This window comes from Falco peregrinus, chromosome 6, assembly GCF_023634155.1.
Source record: "Falco peregrinus isolate bFalPer1 chromosome 6, bFalPer1.pri, whole genome shotgun sequence".
Taxonomy (NCBI): Eukaryota; Metazoa; Chordata; class Aves; order Falconiformes; family Falconidae; genus Falco; species Falco peregrinus.
Genome location: NC_073726.1, coordinates 67211123 through 67230907, shown reverse-complemented (window position 1 = coordinate 67230907; position 19785 = coordinate 67211123). Strand labels below are relative to the sequence as shown.

Sequence of the window (19785 nt, the reverse complement as noted above, 5' to 3'; positions counted from 1 at the left end):
GCAGTTGTGTAATTTTCCTGATCTTAGTCTGTGGTTAAGTCCTGGGCTGCAGGAGCGTCTGCATCAAGCTGGTTTATACAGCTATGTTCAGGCATGTTGAGCTGTAGTATGGATGGATTACTTACACATTTGGAAAATCTATGATTTACTTTTTAATAGGAAGAGCAAACTATGTATTATGAAAAAAACACTAAACCCAATACTTTTCTGTTTTAGCTAATGCGTGTCCATTCTATAGCTGTAAGTTATGCGGACCTTCCTTTTTTTATTTTTTTCAGCAAGGATGGGAAGGTGATGTATGGCCTTGCATCCATGTGTGCTTTATGATCAGGAGGGCTCCACAGTGTCCATTGCTGCTACAGAACTTCAGTAAAGAGCAGCTCTATTCCAAAGCAATGTATCTACTGAAATCAGAGAGGACTATTAAACAAAAAACAAAAAACAAAAAACCAAAAACAAAAACAAAAAAACCAAACAAAAAATAGCAGATTTTCAAGTTAGTATACTTAGGTCATATAACTGTGTACTTCTTAATGGAAAGATTTGATTGATATCAATATTACTGCCTCCAGCTCTGCAGGGATAAGTGAGTATTGCCAGGAACAGTAATTATTTTGTTTCTAAACTGTTACACTGCTCTGAAATGCTGAGTTGCTATGGATATTCCCATTGCCCTGAAGAACAGTGTTGGTAGTAGCTTTCTCCTGTGGCTTACAGCCCTGTACATTCATTTCACATACACGTGGGCTTCTAGCAGACACTGAGAAAATTCCATGGGGTGCAAATAGTTCTTTCCATAAGCCTTTTCAAAGCATTCAAAAGCATCATCAACAACAAACTATCACATCAGTAATTTGCTGAGGAAGTGGCATGGATTGTCGCTGGAAAGTAGACTGAGGTGGATATTTTTGGGTAGAAAGGAGCTGTGTGTCTGTGTGTTTGAGATGGCAAAGATGAGGTTAATTCTCCCACTGCTCTTCTAGACAATGCCAGAGAAGACTTGTTGTTTTGAAGGGCATCTAGTTCATAACAGATTTTACTGATGACAAGAGCCTTTCATTGATCTGACAAGTGAGCAACAATAAATAGATTACCTTTGGGTGCAGGAATCCAGTAAACTCTTCAAGAACAGGTAAAACTTGTTGGTCTTTTCCTGCAGTACATCCTGAACCATAACATTTATACAGAGAATGAAGTTTGAGCACAGTGTTCAGGCTATTTCCTCTGTACTTTTGTATATGCGGATGTTTAGATATGCAATATTAAAGGATAGTTCTGTTCCCAAGTGGTATTACATGATTTGTTCTTAAAGTGCCTCTATGTCTTAGGAATAAAAATTCCAGTTTTCATATGTGACTTGTGATGGCAACTAAGCTTCTTGAGGCCTCAAACATCTTGAAAGGAAGACTCCAGGATAAAGTTTTCTTACATGATCAGGTCTCAGGTGGTTCCTAAACCACTTACCTCCATTTACTCAATTACCTTGTATCTGGACTCTGTGCTTGGGCTCTGCAGGGTAACATGCATCTCAGTTTTGTAAGGACAGGACTAACTCTTCTATTAGTAATTACTGCTGACTAGTTCATATATTTTCACAGAACTATAACTGAGGCTGGTCAATACAGCATAATTGCTGAGACATGGGGCTTTTAGCAGATATTCCTTAAATTTTGTGTCAACTAGAAAATAAACACAAGATTTATGTTGTGAACGAAGTACCTCCAACTTCATTACTGCTGTTAGAATAGCCAGTTACTATAGCGTTCTGCCTCGGAGGCATAACAAGTAAATTATTTCAGTACGAAGTTCTTTCATATGATTTTGGGCTGTTCCCTTGTGAGCTATGATTCTGTTCCTTCCTTTGTTCAGCACTTGCTAAGTGACAGATGCAGTACAAATTTTATCCAGCTATTAACTGCTACCCACAGGCCCAGGTCTTTTCCCATTCCCTTTACCTAAGAAGGAACTAGGTTTTTAAATATGTTTAAAAATAAAAGCTCAGTCTCCGTGGACACATTTTTAACCCATGGCTTGTTTACACATAGGTTGCCAGGTGAACTAGCATCTCTATCTCACAGCTGTTGAAAAAAAGGAGCACAATAAAACTGATCTCTAATTTATCATATTAATGACAAAGGAAGCTCCAAAATTTCAGACAAAGATGAACTCTACGGTACATTATACATACAACAGTATACGGTACTCCTCCCCTTTCCCCCCCTGAATGAAAAGAATGAAGGTCCATAAGCCAAAATGAATCTATACATCCAAGTCCTAGCACTTTAACTAATGATCACCTGTAATATTTTTACCTACTGAACATGGTAGTTAACATCAATGTGGTAACTGTAATGAGAAAAACAAGTGCCACATGATGCAAATATTTGCACTGAGGATCCAAGATTTGAATCCATCTAGAAGCCATCTATTGATTACAGCTTGTGAAAACAGCAAACTAACAAGGTTGGGTTTCCTCTGTCTGAGACCTTTTCACAATTGACTGTGTTATTCATCAGCTAGGCAAGACTTAAAGTCCTTTAAGAGACTCGGCTGCTTCTGATGTGGGGCTCACGTATAAGCTCCTGAATAGTGAACTGATCAAAGGAATTTCCAAAGTTGGCCTGGTCTGACTGATGGTGACTATTAGAACTGTAATGTGAGAGTTATACTGAAAAGAGAGGACAAAAAGATAAAAGTATGGTAAAGGAAGCTGTCAGAATTGTGAAGAATCAAAGCTCAAGAAAAAGTATAGTAGGTTCTGATAATAGATATGGGGAAGCTTTTTTGTGGTGATGATTTTAAGAGCCACTTCAGGAAAGTCTGTAAGTTATTGTTGGGTTTTTTTCCCTCAACATGTATTTTTTCTTTTAGGTAAGGGTTGTATGAAATTTCATGGATGCAGAACTGTTGGACTGATTAGAATAACAACACAGAAGTACAGAAGCATTCAAAACCTGTGAAAAACTGTCTGCTTTGCTGTGAAGCTAGGCTTTGTGCTAGGGAATAAGTAAGTGTTTTTCTTCATGCTACTACGTCAAAACATCTTGTTCTAGTGTTATTGGCCAAACCAAGTTAATGCTAATGTTAATTGGAACAAATGTCCTGGTCTACTTTCTGTAGCTAGGCAGGGCCACATGAGTTTGAATCCCCAGCTAGTGGATAAGATTGCCTTCAACTGGAAAATATTTCCTAGTCTTCAGCTAAAGTTAGCTCAAAGAATTTATCTTTCTATCCCAATGAACATAAATTGGTTTGTTATTCTTTCACTTTATGCCAAGAAGCTTTTAAAATCCTGTAGAAATGATGTGGTACTAAAGGGAAGCACACACAGAAGCACCATCAAAATGTCATCTGCTGTCAGCAACTGTCTTGGTAGCACTGGATATGTCACCATTTGCACTGTGCACAGAATAGGAAGTATCGAGTCACCATGCTGTTTTTTCTAGCCAGGCTTTCAAAATTGGTAAGGAAGGAGGGTCTCTGACCTCTCTAGGTAGCCATTTATAGTTTGGCACCACTCTCCTGGAAAGAAATTTTTTACAAATGCCCAACCTGAATATTCCAAACCTCAGCCTGATGCTGTTGCCCTGTTGCCCCTTGCTTTCCCACCTGTCGCTATTGTGACAAGCTTGGTTCTGCCATTTCTGGGGCTTATTTTCAAGTACTTGTAGGTTGCTTTACATCCTCACTTTGCCTCCTCTCCTTCAACCTCTTCTTACACTCTGTGTGCTCTAGTTTCCTCACTGCCTTGGTAGCTCTCTGCTGGATCCTATCCAGCTTCTTGGCATCTCTCTCCTTGAACTGGGAAGGTTCAAGTCACAGCACTCCAGTGCAGTGTTACTCCCTGCCAAACAGGAGCAATAACTTCCCTTGGTCTGCTGGCCATGCTTCTCCTCACAGCCCATTTTGCTGTTTCCCCAGTTCACAGTGTAAATGTGCTGTTGGTTTGAGTTTCACTTGGTTTCCACTGAAACTCCCAGGCCCTTTATGGCAGGTCACCTGCTCAGCTGGTCACTGATGTCCAGGGTTATTCCACCCTCAGTGCAGAGATTTGCACTTCTTGAACACTGAGATATCTGTTGGCCAAGTGCTTGAGTCTGTGTGCCCCTGCTGCAGACCCTCAAACTGCTGAGTCTTGTTTCTGCTCCTGAGGAGGGTCACAGTATTCCTAGGAAACTTGATTTCAGAAAACTTGTAGGCTGTTTCTCTTGAATAATATTAACATCCAAACCTGAAGTTATTTTTACACTTTTTCAGTTATTCATAATACTCCTGGGTGGCAAGATCACTATTATCTCCACTAGTAAGCCCTTACTCTCTAGTGCAGGCACCATCAGCAGCAGCGCAACTGTGAGAGCAGCATGCCTGTGTTTTGCAAAGACCAGTGAGAATACATGCTAAAAGAAATGGAAAGTTTGTTCTGGACGGCAACAAGTTGATTTGGTGTACGTGGAAGAGCTGACCACCTGTAATGATATGTGCATAATGTACAGCGTATGTGACAACAGGGATAGATGCTGTAGAGAAATATGCCTGTTTGTGGAACACCAATGAAAGCACAGGATGGCAAAACTCCTGAGCTTCTAAAACTAGCTGTATTTAAGGCCAAGCATTTAAAAACTATAGGCCAATGAACACAAAGGATTTTTAAACAGTCTAAACTTCATGCTGCTTTATTGCTGGTGAAAAAAAAAAGTTAATAGCTTCAGTTACAGCAAGCTTTTAACAGAACTTGAAAATCCAAGGCATGGTGATTTAATTTTTTTTTACAGCCCGAGGTTTTACTACATCGTTGTTTATATCAAACTACAAGTTCAACTTTCACACAACTACCTCTCCCACATCCTCAAAAGCTGTTAAGTGTAGAAAGCTGTTTATGGGGACAGGTGTCTCTTATAAGAAACCTTTGAAAAAAGACTCCAAATCAGACTTTATCCTATGAAATCTTTATCATGGATGCAGTTTATCAAACAGGTGCAAAGATCTAGGTACTGCACAGCACAGGTTGCATCTCCTTACCTGCAAATTACAAGGGTCAGAGCTACACAGGGAAGGGTTCACAGGTTTGAGAAAGTCATAGCAGGAAGAAGACAATGGCAAGTGATGCGGTATGGTGATGGTCTGCTGAATTCAGCCATGGGTGAAAGCCAGTGACATGTAAGTGACTTGGCATCAAGAGGGACTATGAGCACACAGGGCTTTTAAACACCACTTTACACAGAAATGCTGGATCTGGGGTATTCCCACAGACATTATGGTACCACTTCTGAGAAGTATGTTTGGGGAAATACAGGACTCCAACAACTAGAAAAATATTTCTGAAGATGCTTCACATCAAAGCTCCTCAAGGAGTAATAAACAGGCATAAGATGTTTGCCATGGCTCTCTTGGCCTTCAGAAATTATCCTGCATGTGAACAAAGTTTCAGTTGAGCTAGGTTGCATCTCCTGATGTACCCCTTTGCAGTGAAATGGCAGGTTGGAAAGCAATCCTGAGAGCCTCTGAAACCTCTTACCACTGGCAATGAGCTACCCCTTATTTTAGGGGTATCCCTTATAGAACCCATGTTTTTAAATTCCCCCTCACCCCCCTGAAGGATACAGGTCTTTGTATACAGAGGTACTGCAAGACACCAGTGTGTGTGTCTCTGTGTGCCCACGGGGCTTTCCTGCACTGTTACAACCTTAACCCTCCCTACCTGGGTGGAGCTTGTAGACCTGTGAGCGACCATTGTCTTAACTCAGCTACTGTTGTAACGAAGATGGACCCAAACAGATGTATCTCACTTTGTTTTGGCAAGAAAATCCTCCAGCCATGCTTGCAACATCCGTTGTTTTGGGACCCTCCTTTCCTTCCACCCTGTGCTGACCTTCCTGTGTCTGGGAATGGGTTTTGGGGTTTATGGAGGTAAGCAATACATTACCCTGACTTCACTGCTAATTTTACAGAAGACGGAGCTGACTTTGATGTGAGAGAAGAGATGGAACTGCTGGATTATTTCTGGTCTCAACTTTGTTAGTGAAATGTCACCTTCAGAAATTGTCTGCTAGGCCAAAGCAAAGATGATTTGTACTTTACATCGTGTGTGCAATTTTCAGCAAGCATGTTGTACAAAGGCCTCCCCAAAAAAACATTAACTGATTTATCTTGGAAGGCAATGAGGGAAGAATCATATTTTGCTTAGTTTAAGAAAAGAGTTATTGTTAATGGCCCAGAAAGAGAAAAAATGTTGGGAAGACAGAAACCCTCCTTTTCTTTTCCTCCTCACCTCCCTCTTCTTACCACGAAAAACCTATTGTTAAATTACAAGAATGTAAAACTGTCCCCCTCCAATAACGATGCCTCTGCTGAAAGTCGTTATTAGCTATGGGCTATTTGCTGTCTTTTTTGTGAAGACAGCAGGTCATGCTGGGGCTTTGCTCATAGCCAGAGTTAAACATCCTGGGGGGACTGCCTGGGGTGAAGGAAAGAATCCTTGCCAGTGACTCTGTTACCAGTCAGGAGAGTGTCTTGCCCAAACCACAGGGTCATGAGCATTTAACAAGAATTTAATGTTTAACAAGAACTGGGCTAAAAGGATTCTCTGGCTTGAGATGTTACACTGATTTTTATTTTTTTTTAGCTGCGTGTCTACAGAGAAGTAGATTCTAGCTAAGGCCCCACAACCAGACTGCACGAGTTTAAAGCGTGACAGAGCAAAATAATCTATCCAGTGCAGGTGGTTGGTGTAAACACATAAAAGATCAGGGACCATTGTCCAGGGCTACACCTTATTTACCTTTGTTTTCTTTCCTAGCTGGGAACCAACTAGCTGATGTTTGCTGACTTTAATGGAGAACCTGAGAGCAGAAATGTACTTTCCAAGGATTTTGCCAACTGCAGTTGCGACAACTGTTGGATCGATGCTGCTAATCGCATTTTTCCCAAGGAGTGAGTGCCCACAGGACAGGTAGAAACCAACTGTTCACCTCTGTGCTGCGCAGAGCCCCCCACAGCTGCCGTATTGTGCCCACCCCAGATTTGTTCAAATAATCCCTGCCAAAGCATCTGTCCCACAGGCCACGTGTCTGCTCCATAAAGCCTCCCCACGGGTGTCCCCACTGTGTGGCATCCTGCTCTGCACTGGTACAGCATGCACAGGAGGGGAGCCAGCCCGATGACATGCAGCAGCTGGCTAGCTGTGAGCATTGTTTTTGCTGTGGCAGCAGAGAGAAAAAAGGCGCCTGTTCAACACCATGTGCAGACAGGTAGAGCCTCACATGGCTCAGGGGTGGGCCGGGGTGGTTGCCGTGAGTTGGGTGTACACAAGGACAGAGTAACCACCATGTGCCTGACATTTTGTTGTTCAAGTCACATGGCAAAACTTGCATGTGAACCAGTAAACGTTCCTCCAAAGCTGCTCCGGTGCTGTGCTGTGGTGGATCAGGCTGGGGGTGCTGGGCCTTTCTCTTTCTGAGTCAGAACAGTAGGATTTGAAAGCACTTTTCCATTGAAAAATACACAAAATGGCAACTGTGGGGCCCAACTTTTAAATCTACATATAAACACCTTCTTGTATCACACCATCTCAGGTTCTTATGTTTTTTCTCTTTTTTTTTTCCTCTCTGTCTTTTAAAAAATGTCAATTTAAGAAATATACCTCTGTAGCCACTGCATTGGATTGCCTGTAAAGCACAGTTCCATGTCTTTCAGGTGTACTAAATACCTCTTCTTTTATAGGTTAGCATATTACAGACTAATATATTAGCATATTATAGCATATTATAGACTAATACAGAATTCATTGTGCCCTATTTACTACCCATAATTGCTCTCACAGTAACTTAATTACAACCCTAGTCCCAGGTAATGGTGAATCTGTCCACCTTTCTTCATAACAGAAAAAAAATCCTTGGTGGAGGGGTAATCTGTGCTGTGTTTGGAAGGCACCGCACTGGTTAGGCTGCTGGCCCACAGACGTGGCTGTACGAGAGGCAAGTGCCAGACCAGTGCAGGCTTCCCCCAGCTCCATGTGCAGTTCCTCAGAATCTTGCAAAACAAAACCCCTTAGCAATGCCCAGCCCTTCAACCATGGCAATATTCACTCCAGCTTCTCATTCGCTCCATGTACAGGTTGGGAAAGGAATTGTGTGCAATCCTGTGGGGTTTGCAGTGATGGTCTCCTGAGATGAGTCCTTGCTGGAGGTGCTGAAGTGCTTCTGACCTGGCAACCAGATGGTTTTGCTGTCTGCCAAGTGAATTTCAGAACTTCTGAAATTTCTCTTTTCTTTCCGCACCACTTGTTTCGTCTTTCTCACTTCCACAGTTTGCCCACCTCATAATTTTTTTTGTCAGGGTAGCATTTGCTGCCTGGCCCTGTCCACTAACACTTCTGACCGGAGGTTCAGCGTCACTCACTCTTCACCAGAGAGAAGCCAGCTCCCTTCCCTCCTCCCCGTGCTCCGGCTTTCCTGCCCCCTGCTCACTGACCTGCTCTGGCACTCACACCTCTTTCAAATGCCTCTGCTCCAATCTGTCACATCAGAAGACAATTTTCCCACCGTCTCTTCGTGTCATTTAAGCTGTGCCAAAACTTTTGCAATAATACCTGCAGGAACATTACTGCTATGCAAAGCATCAGTTTTTGACTTCCAGGTTTTAATTATTTTCAGGTTGAGTAGTAGTATAATTAAAAAAAAAAAGAAGACAACCATGCTGCTCATAGACATTACTTCGTAGATTCTCCTTTTCATCAGCACGTGTATGATTAGGCCTGGGTTTCTCATCATAGCCTCCCTTTATTTTAAAACCTCTAATCTTTGTCCATATGCTTTTCAAGCAGGAAATATGATCCTATTAATAAAATATTATTTCAAGGCTATATATCATATGTTTAGAGCAGCTTTTTTCCTAGCATCAGAAAAGATGAAACTTCCTAAGGATCCTTATTTTAATTTTCAAAGAGATAGACTAAAATTCCTATAATCCTAGCTTTCATTTTAAGCATGAAGCCGATGAATAACACACCTAATCCAGCATGTTAGCAAACAGGGAGAGCAGACAGCCTGCGTGGCCACCCTGTCCCCCCTCAGCGATAAAGGTTGTCTTTGAAAGCCTCCATTGTTCTCCCCGCAGCATCCTGTGTTACAGTGGTGTAACTACAATGCAAATGCAAAGATAACCACAGCACAAAAACATCACAGAGACCATCCTAACTACGTGGCCAAGCAACGTTTTTAGTACAAAGGGCAAATTTTATGATGAAAAAGCTTATTTCCTCATGTTTAGTTAACAGTTTATTTTCTACAAAGTCTGTTTTAATCTCAGTTACAGATCAGTCATTCTGCATTCCACATCCAAGGTTCTCCAGCCTTTAAAAGTTGTGTAGAGTTTAAACTCATGCAGTTTTTAATTGGGCTATGCCCAATGTCCAGTGTTTTGAGTTAAACTCAAGTGTGCTCATGTATCTCATGTATCCTGAGGCACAGTGTGAACTTTCCAGGCGGATCTCAACACTGATAATACAACATTACTGATTTATTTTGTTGTTATTCCAAGCCAAACACAGCTATCCTGGTGGGGGCCAATTATCTTATGACCTTCATGGGCTTCAGAAAGTTTTTAAACTTTCAGAAAGATATTACCCTCTTAGGCAGCAGCTAAAAAAGCCCATTTCACTCTTATAATTTTTGTGTGTTCACGCAGTGGTGCAGGCTTGGCTATTTCAGTTCCTGGTGAACACACAGTAAGAATTATTTGTGAGGGTCAAACAATGCCCTTTAATCTCTCTAGAACTGAGAGACACCTGAAATCTCTTATTTAAGTTACAGGGGCTCCCAGATGCCTAAATACATTGGAGGCGGTAGTGGTGTCCTTCTGAGCCCCTGAAAGTAAGAACAGGCTGGGGACTTCTGAGACCAACACCTCTCAAGTCATGAGTGGTGGCAGCTTGGCTTATGGCCCTATAGATGGTTACAGCTTAGGGACTGCAAATGCGGACATAGGTAAGAGAAAGCCTTGTGCAATTTCAGAGGGAATATGTAGTCAGTGTGGAAAAAAGATGTTAAGGACGAGCACTGTATTTGCAGCTGGTGTGTCCCTGTTCCCTTTCAGGGTCATGGTGCTGCCTGCTCTGTGACCAAGGGCATGGACATGTTCAGAAGGCCCTGATACCTCGGGGGGGATTTGCAGTATTGGCTCTAAACTGTAGCTGCTAAGGACATGTAAGGCAAATGCCTGCTTCCTCTTTTTTGTATCTGTGGATATTTAGGCTGATCTGAGCAATCACTAAGAATAATAGGATACAAATAAGGGAATAGGAGCTTAGGTTAAGTAATGGAAAAATTTGTAAACTTGAATTATTTACAGTCACACTGGACACAGCACTGGAAGATACAGCTGAAGAAAGAATGCAAGCAAACTAATTCCAGATCCTGAGCTGATAATACCTCTAATGTGTATAATAAAATGTTTTTGGCTCTGAACATGTGAAATGAGATAAAATAGGTTTATTTCCTCATCATGCTCAAACCCATTAAAATATCCAAAGTATAACTGTAGAGAACTGCAAAATCCTGATCTACCTATACTACCTGCAATAAAACCAGTTTTGTCGTTGGTATATTTGAGCAGATATCCCTGCTGGGTTTTCAATGGGCAGATGCTGTGCAACATCTAAACCAAAATGCTAGGTATAAACTCACACGATCATATTAACACTTGATTCTTCATGCCTTGTCCTTGATGCACTGTGATGTTGAGCTCAGATGTGTATTTTCTCCAGTCAGATTTCTGCTGCTGTCTCCAGATCTTTTTCTCATATCAGACGATGCCTTAAGGTCATGTTATCTTCCCCATGGGCTGGGTCTCGAGTATGAGTCAGGAATGTAAACTGAGGTTTTCATCAGAAGCAATTAAAGTAAAAAAATGGAAGAGCAGCTACTGGAGATGAAATAACTTAGGCAACATTTGTCTCATCACTTTGCACAGCTTGTGTGTGATTCACATTGTGATTGTGCTCATTGGGCGACCTCATGTACCACCCCCCAAGAGGGCTGTGGAGGAATACTGTTGGGCATTTTGGTCCTGAATCCTAAAGGCACGAAAACATGCCTCTGGCAAGCTGCAGCCTAAGAGCTAAACATGGTAAGAAGCAAACAGGCAGTCTGAGACACCCTCAGCTTTAACAGGTTGCCTTTTGAGGATGTACTGCCAGGCCAAGCAGTAGCTGGTGAAAGGGCTGGGCTTCTTGTATTGTGCCTCATGATGGTGCCAGTTAATCTCACCTGCAGTTTTGTATGGGACCAGAACGGAGGGCTGAACCATTCTTAATAGATAGAATGTTCCTACTCGAAAGAAAAACCCCACAAAAAAGCAAAGTAACATAAAGCCTATGTCCATGCACAATATAATGAAATATTTTACATAGCTTAATTCTATTTAGCAAGAGAGGGAGAAGAAAAATCACTAATATTAAGAACTAATGACAGTAGAAAAAAGTTAAGAGGATTAAATGAGGAATGACTAATTCTTTGGCAATGAATGACTGTCTATATTATTTGGTATCTACTACAACACTACCCATACTAATTAAGAGTTTCTACTAAAATAATTCAGTGAAAGGTGGTTGTACTGAGTTGTGGTTGAGACAGTATCTCAAGAAAAGAGGATGTGAGGTCAGTTCCTTGCTCAGCCAAAGACTTTTTGGAACTACCCAGTATGTTTAAATTCAAGGTTTCAAGTCTCCTCTCTGTAAAGGAACAAGTGAGTAGGCTATACTCTTGAAGTCCCTACAATAAGGATGATTCTAATTATGTTTGTGATCTCCAGTGAGGTGATATGGCCCATGGTAAAGTTTACTGGCAAATACCAGTTAAAGAGAGGTGAAGACAGAGCATGCTAAGTGCTTGATAAGTCAGCAATACAGGACAAATAAAGCTGTGACAGGTCTTGTACTCTGATGCCAACAGGAGCATTACACAGCTTGCCTTCAATAACATTCTCCTGTCATAGAAGTCTAAGTCTCTGTAACTAGATTGAATTAAAAAAATGAATTTTCCCTTTTAAAGAAAGGGCTAATGCTTGAAAATACAGTTGCTGCATCCCAGCCAGTAGGTTCACTAATAACAAAGACCAAAGACAGATTATTTTTGCATTAAAGAGAACACTTTATTATTTCTCTGACTAACATTCTTTGCTTTCTTTGGAGTCCTGATGAAATGTTTTTGATTGCATACAAGTAGGAGATCAGTTGTAATAAGGTGTGTCATTGCTTCTCATCCCTGTTTATAGCTTTCAGTTGTTGCCAGATCTGATAATACTTCGTGACTTTTGAACACTGCTTTGATTTTCAAAAGGCACTATTATAGTATCATAGAATCATTTAGGTTTGAAAAGACCTTTAAGATCACTGGATCAATAGAAGCAATGTAGAAGAGTTTGCAACCCCTTCCTAAGGACACCTTACTGGTAGAAGTAGGGCATTTAAAAATGCCCAGCATTGGTATTTTTCTAAATAACGTGTGAGTTTCACAGAACTAAACCAGCGCTTGAGTATTTCTAAAAGCCCCCTTCCTGATCTTTACACTGCCAGTTCTTCATTCCCATGCTACTCTGTATTCAGGTTACTCTTTGTATATTAATTTTGTCTCCCATTAAATTTTGGGCAGTAAAAGCAGACTTATCCAAGTTTCCTGGTGTTTATTCATTCATGGCATATGCAGAGTTACTTGGCTTAACAAGTTAGAAGAAAAAGTTAAATTTTAATTGTCTGTTTTCTGTCATATTTTTCAAAATTGTAAAAACAATTCCCTCAACGTGTGGTGCTGCAAGTTCCCTTCCCCATGTTGTTTTTGGACCTAGAGTATTTTGAAAACAACCTCTTTAAAAAGACAGTATTTTTAAAACCTCTTACTGGAATGCATTTCATTTGAGTTATTCAAAGCAAATGCAGAGGACTAACAGACCTGTGAAAATGATCTGGGGTGGGGAAGCAGCATTGTTTGCTTACCTCCCCAGGACACATTCTGTTCTGCACGCACGTGGGACTTCTTGGGAACCCTATGAGAGCTATGTGCATCTACCAGCAGAATTTAGCTCCCCAATATCCAGAAATAAGTTTGGATACAGTGTAATGTCACAGTCTGCTGGTGGTAAGTTTCTGGTAGGAACTCGAAGGATTATGCATCCCCTTCTTGATAAGAGCAGCTGTAATAGTTCCCGTGCCAACAGTTGAGCATGGGGGTACAGGACAGGCTCTGTTCATGCAGGAAGGCTTGTAAATACATATGCCAAAGTCTTGGTTGCCAAAAATGTAGCTTAACTCCCTTGATTTCAGAAGACCAATGCCAGATCATGTCAGCTGATAATCCAATCCACAGGTTTTTATATATTTTTATATAAATTTCCCATTGATTTAATGGACAGTTTAACTACTGGTTTGTTGAGATGAATCTTGCTTACTAAAGGTATCAGATGGGGTTTTTTAGTGCTTCTTTTCCCTCTCTGAGGATCATATAATGGGAACATCCTTTAGGTGCTTTGGAATTTTTGTCCTCCTGTTACCTATTCTCACATGTGCAGACATAGTCCTTCAGTTATCACACTGCATGTAATTGCTGTAGGGAGGATGATTTCAAGTAAAAGCATATGCAGCAGGATTAGATGAATTCCTTAAGTAGCACAGAACCTAACCTCTTGTATGTATGTATCTATTAAAAAATAAAGGCAAGACTCCACTCCCTTTGTTATACACAGATTATCAACAGAATTGTTTTGAAAATATAATTTTCTTAAAATAATCACTGATTCACCAGCAAATAACTCTTCCACCAACTAGCAAAGAATGATGGGTGCAGCCCAAAGTGTGTGAAACATAGTGTCTGAAACATAGTGGTTCTAGTTAAAACCCTTTCTGGACACGGTTATAAATTCCAACAGCCACTTGAGGGAGGATGAGAGGAGTAAGGAGTGATAAGACCTATGTAAAATCAGTTTTATTGCTGTTGCTGATGAAATCTCAAAGGAAAGAGGCTTAAGAACCAGTTAGCATGTGAACACAATCAATACAAAAATAATAATTTTAACTTCATTCGTGCTTTTATAATGCAGGTAGTGAAACAGCTTCTTGTGTATACTCACAGTCTGAAGATTCTTATTTAGTGTGTGAGAAGAAACAAAAGGGTGAAAAACTACTATGTCCTTCCTGAGCAGTGTACTTGATGCTTACCCACTGTAGAAAACTATCTGTATAAAATAGTCTGAAAAGAATTTGCTGCCAATCAGCATTTCAAACCTTTCTGTATAAATGTCTGTTAGACTAAAGGCAGTCATCTGAAGGTCTGATTAATGACAAAACTAACCTGGATGAACCTTCACCTAGACATCCTGAAGAATCCATCTTTGGTTATTTTTATGTTGATATATACAGTAACAGCACAGTGATTAGAATTAAAAACATAAAACAGCTACCCTCTGGTCACTCAAGTCTTACATAAAATCAGCCTCTTTTTTCTGAGATACTTTCTGGTTCATGATGGCAACACCAATCGCGTGAAGATAGTTACGTTAACTGACGTATGATCTCATTTGTCTTCAGTGGTATGCTGTGATTCAATCTTTTAGTGAGTTATAGGCTTTTGTGGTCCGGGTATTGATGAAATCTGCCTTCTTAAAGTCAGCCTTTGGAATGAAAGAAACAGAATAATTCATTATCTTCAGTGCCTGTTCTGCAAGGGAAGGGTGGGTTCCGCTGCCTAAAAGCTTGATATGGAGCCATGGTAGGGGTCTAGGCAGAGTCCTCTACAGGGACAGAAGAGGCATCTCCCAGGAATGACTCCATTCAGTGTAAGATAGGTGGGATGAATCATTTGAGTTGCTTAACTCTCGCCACTGACCTATTCTTCTAGCTCAGCTCTACAGACTCCTGACTCTTAGGTGACTAATGTCAACTGATATTAACCCTATCTGAATTAAGAGTACTGGGCAATGCCAAAATTACTCAGGATTTTATCAGTCTCATTTGATCAAGTGATTTCTGTTGCTTATTACACTGACTTTTCAAAAATGTCTAGGCCTTAGGTTGCCTACAGTTTTCAGTGCCGTACCTGGTATCTCTAGAGGATCCAATTTGTACAGAAACAGCAAGTAATCAGCATTTTTTGACACTCAGATCCAAAAAAATGTGTCTTATAGGTATACCTGAAGTACCAGTAACTTCAGAAAATTCATGCCATCAGGGGTAATCCTGTACAGTCAAGTCAGGAATGCAGTTGCAAAAAAACAGATGACAAAATCCAGTTAAGGGTTTATATGGGTACAGCACCCTTATTCTTGAACACAGATTTCTGGATTGTGGGGCAGTATAATGCTGAGTGTGATGTAAAACTGTTAAAGTATACTACACTACAACTTTTTTTGAGCAAATTTCAACAAAAGATCTGCAAGAAGGAACAAGTTGACTAACCAATGATAAAGGCTAGAGCTTGAAAAAATTGAATAGTTTTAGGCTATTGGGAATTTTAGGTGACAAATTCTGAACGGCAAGAGAACAAGGAATGAAAACTGAAATACAGGTTGAAGGTAGGTAGGTCAGTTAAGTCAACCCAGCTGTCTGTTGAAAAAGCAGTCCTAGAACTTCAAAAGGAAAGAAACAAACTAGGTTGTTGGCTGATTCATGGTGGTCATGCCAGTTTGAGCTTGACTGTGGCAGTAAAAGTTTGCTAGTACCCTTCCAGGTCCTAGCTTTTTGTCTGAATGTAAGTAACATCTGGGCTCCCAAACCATACAAACAACATGAACAAAATGGCTCCGTTTTTAAAACAGGAAGCTGCTTTGCCCTGCCTTTGCTTTTGCTGGCACCTTAGGCCCTCTGCGTCAGGTTGGTTCAGTCAGTGGTGGATGGACACCTACTGAGCATCACCTCTCACCACCTGAAACTTCTGTCAGGCAGCAGCTAGGTTTTTTTATAAATTTTGCCACTGGATATAAAACCACAGAGGGAGAGAATATGAACACAGATGAGAAAAAATTAAGGGCATGCATTACTTGTGCAGGATAGATATATAGATAGATAATAGAAATGCCAAACTCAGAGACCACTTGATATCCTATCATAGGTTGTTTCTTAACAGTGCAGAAGTGCTGAGGGCCCCAAAGGACAAATGAGAGGGTTCCAGTTCTGAAAGAACAGATAACATGCCTTCTCTTTAACCCAGATCTTACCTTTTTGTAAGCGCTGTGGAGATCAGTATGTGACCACAAGGAGTAGAGGAGGACTGAAGCAGCCCTACTAGCTTTGCTGAACACGTTACTGTGATTTTGCAAAAAGAATGATACAACATGTTTAAATTCCCACTTCATAATCACAATGCATATGCAGACCTCAGCAAACATAACCTTGTAGCATTTTTTCTGTCTCTCTTACCTCCTAAATGCTGTTTTACTGCTCTGTAGGTATTCTAGCGTGTTTCATGCTGTCCTCACTACTGAAACAAATGAATCATGCCTCTCTGCTTCACTCATTCTTCAAAATTAGGGAGAAATGAAGCACTTCTTTATAGCCTTCATCTTAGAGCAGCTATCATACTATTCATTTTCAGCTGAGGAAAATACACCTCAGCATAACAAGCATTCAAAAGGATCTTTCTAGCAGGTAAAATCTCTGGTTAGTTAGATAGGATTTAAACTATTCAGGGCCTCATGAGGTCTCCTTTACGGAGATGGATTTCCTCTTTCATTTTGTAAAAAGATAGGAAGGCAAACAGAATAATTATTCGTATTCATAAAACATTATTTTTCCAGTAAATATTGGTCACATGTGATTACATATTAAAGAATGATTAAAGGAATTTCAGATATATTCTCTAAAATGTCACTTTATAAACATTTTTTAAGTACAGTTCTATAAGTTCTGTAAAATGTATCCCTGTGCTTTACTGCTAAAGATTTTCAGGACTGTGTTACAAGGAACAGGAAAGACAGAAATTTTTGGGGGACAGGTAAGATCTGATGATCAGCCACTATATATATATCAGAATATAGACAAACTTGTGCGGTTATCTTCTGAGGAGTTATTTAAAATGCTGGAACATGGCACATTTAGCTGTGGATACAAGAGTTATTGTAAGAGATTTTTCTGCATTTCCCAGTATGTGCAATTCTATTCACATCTTGGTCACTTGTTTAAGCTCTCCTGTACCGTGAGATGCAATGGTGTTTCCCTCACAAGTGGCAGAGGTTGCAGTTTCTTTTTTCCCCAGGGAAAGGAAAAGCAAGAGAGGAAGGCTTCTCAACCATCTTACCTGTCATTCATGCTGATGGTAATAATCTTTGGTAGGCCATCAGCATTCAGGAGAAGCCGTGCATTGTGTGAACTGTTCTGTGTCAAATTGAACAAGGTGTAGCAGATGGATGCCGTGGTTTCACAGACAATATCAGAAACCAGGACAGACTCAGGAAGTATTGAGACCAAATCAGGCAAAACCTCTCTAGCTGTAAGTTGGAAGAGAGATAAATAATGCCATTACTAACAGGTGCAGATTTATCTAGGGGTCCTACAAGACCTTATTCCTCCCACTGCCACACATCAGGATGCTGTGTGCTCTCACAGCAGTCATGGTCATACCTGCATTACACCCCCAGAATTTAGGTTGAGTTGCATCCACACTAAATTGGACAGTACGTAATTTGCCTCTTACAGAATATTAATACCTCATGTACTGTAGTGAGGTCACTAGGCGTGTGCTAGCAGCAGGCTGCCACTTCCCAAGGAACCCTGTGTGTCCTATAGGTAATCATGGGTATAGTGGAACACAACCAGGTGAGAAAGGCTGGCTACAGCACAATTAGTGCTGCACCTATCAGTGATCGGCTGTAAGCGGATGCACACACCCAGCCTCTGAGCCAGTGTGTGAGTTATATAATGAGAATGACATACCCTGAAGTCCAACCCTATTCAAGAAACACCTCATCACTTTGACCGCACTGAATGTGACCCCACCAGCCAACCAAACAGCTCTAGACAGCAGCTGAGCCCTACCGTACACTGTGACATCCGTGCCACGTGGACCAGAGCTGACAGAGAAAATCACAGCAGTCAGCAAGAGCTCATGCCAGCTGCTCCCACTGTAAGAAGTAGCACTGGGCAATAGCTTGGGGCATTTCGGCCCATTCTCCCCTCCCTATCCATTGTTTCACCTGGACACAGTGCTTTGCTCTGTCAGTTCTGTTCATTCCTCAGATGGGTGTGTGACAAGGTTCATGCATATTGAGATTAAAGTACATGCCATTTAGAAAAGGACTTTTAAAATGGAATGAACCACCTTCTATGCTTAAGTATTAGTCAAAGCAATCATGTCAGACATGATAGTCCATTTTTTCCATTCATGGAAATATCAGTTCAGATCAAACATTATTTTTTCAAGTAAAATGGGAATTTTTCTAATGCTTTTCAATAATTTTACTTTCACAGATGTTTTATATTAGATTTATCTCAATTTAATATCAAAGGTTCATTTTGCTTGATAAATACAGACACAAGGAAACAGTGTGCCCTTCCAAATGTTTTTCTTTGGTCAAAATTGTTTGGAGAATTTGAACTGAATTCATGCATATTTTCAGTCAGTCAAAAAGAACACCTTCTGATGGAGATAAGATTTATCTGTAATTCCCCCGGTTCTCTCAACCATGGATAAAGCAAGAAAATGACTGTGAGGCGAAGCCCTTTCCTCCAAAGCTTCCTGCTATTCTGTCTTTCCCACATTCTTTTATAAATTGCTTTTCCTGATGAAATTCCAGCTTCTCCTCAGTTTAATTTCTACTCTTTCTGGGGGATTCACCTCTTGTAATTTTTAACATCTTGTGGATTATCCCTTTGAAATCAGCCAACAATGTGTTATAATATTTTTATTAATAGGGAATGTTCTCTAAGGATTAAATGGTGCTCAGGAGACTGCTCTGCAGAATTGTGGAGGTTAATCAGCCCCATGAGGCAGCTGCATGCCAGTAATTTCCCCTTCCCCCATTGGTGGGTACACAGAAGAGGACAAGGACAACAACTAATGTAAATTTTATCCTATTAGTAGGAAAAGATTTCAAATGTACATTACATTGAAATAAGGATACTCAGAATAGAAATGGCTTCTGATGGGAAAATAATTATAACATATTAGAAATAAGGTTCTCTAAAAAGACTGAACTATTTTGTCTATAGCATCTTCTAGCTTCCATTCTCAAAAAACTTATGCAGGAAAACTGTAAGCTGCAAGCTTCCAAAGCTTTGTGTTTAAAAGAAGAAGAAACGAACTTCGCTAGAAGAATTAAAAATGTTCTATGATTTCTTGCAAAGGATTACATAGCTGTGGCAGCACAGAACTCAGCACTCATCTTCCTTTACCCTATATTAAGCAGAGGAAAAACTCCCTCTCCAAATCTGTGTAGATAATTCCATTATCTATTTTTGAAAGTAACATCAATGGAAGTATCTGATGAGGAATACACAATTTACAGAAAACTGGAGGTTAGAGTCTTAGTGTAGTGGGTTTATGTGGCAAGGTTTTGGCAGCTAGGGGCCTACAGGGGTGGCTTCTATGGAAAGCTGCTAGAAGCTTCCTCTATGTCTGATGGAGCCAACCAGCCAGCTCCAAGACAGATCTGCTGCTGGCAAAGGCTGAGCCCATCAGTGATGGTGGCAGTGCCTCTGTGATAACATATATAAGAAAGGAAAAAAACCCTCTGCACAACAGCAACAGCAGCCTGAGAGAGGACTGAGAATACATGAGAGCAACAGCTCTGCAGGCGCCCAGGTCA

The 19785-nt window shown here is 40.7% G+C and overlaps 1 protein-coding gene across 1 annotated transcript in view; it reads right to left on the bottom strand.

The window, feature by feature from the left end:
* Positions 1-13956: 13956 nt before the first annotated feature.
* The window catches only part of PKP2 (plakophilin 2), a 44496-nt gene continuing 38667 nt past the window's right edge, over positions 13957-19785 (bottom strand). Inside the window, exons 11-13 of the mRNA XM_055808905.1 lie at positions 17280-17469; positions 16201-16288; positions 13957-14658 (exon numbers count right to left, since the gene is read on the bottom strand). Of these exons, the coding sequence (XP_055664880.1) occupies positions 14590-14658; positions 16201-16288; positions 17280-17469 (347 nt within the window). The 3' untranslated portion in view covers positions 13957-14589. The remainder of the gene's footprint in view (positions 14659-16200; positions 16289-17279; positions 17470-19785) is intronic.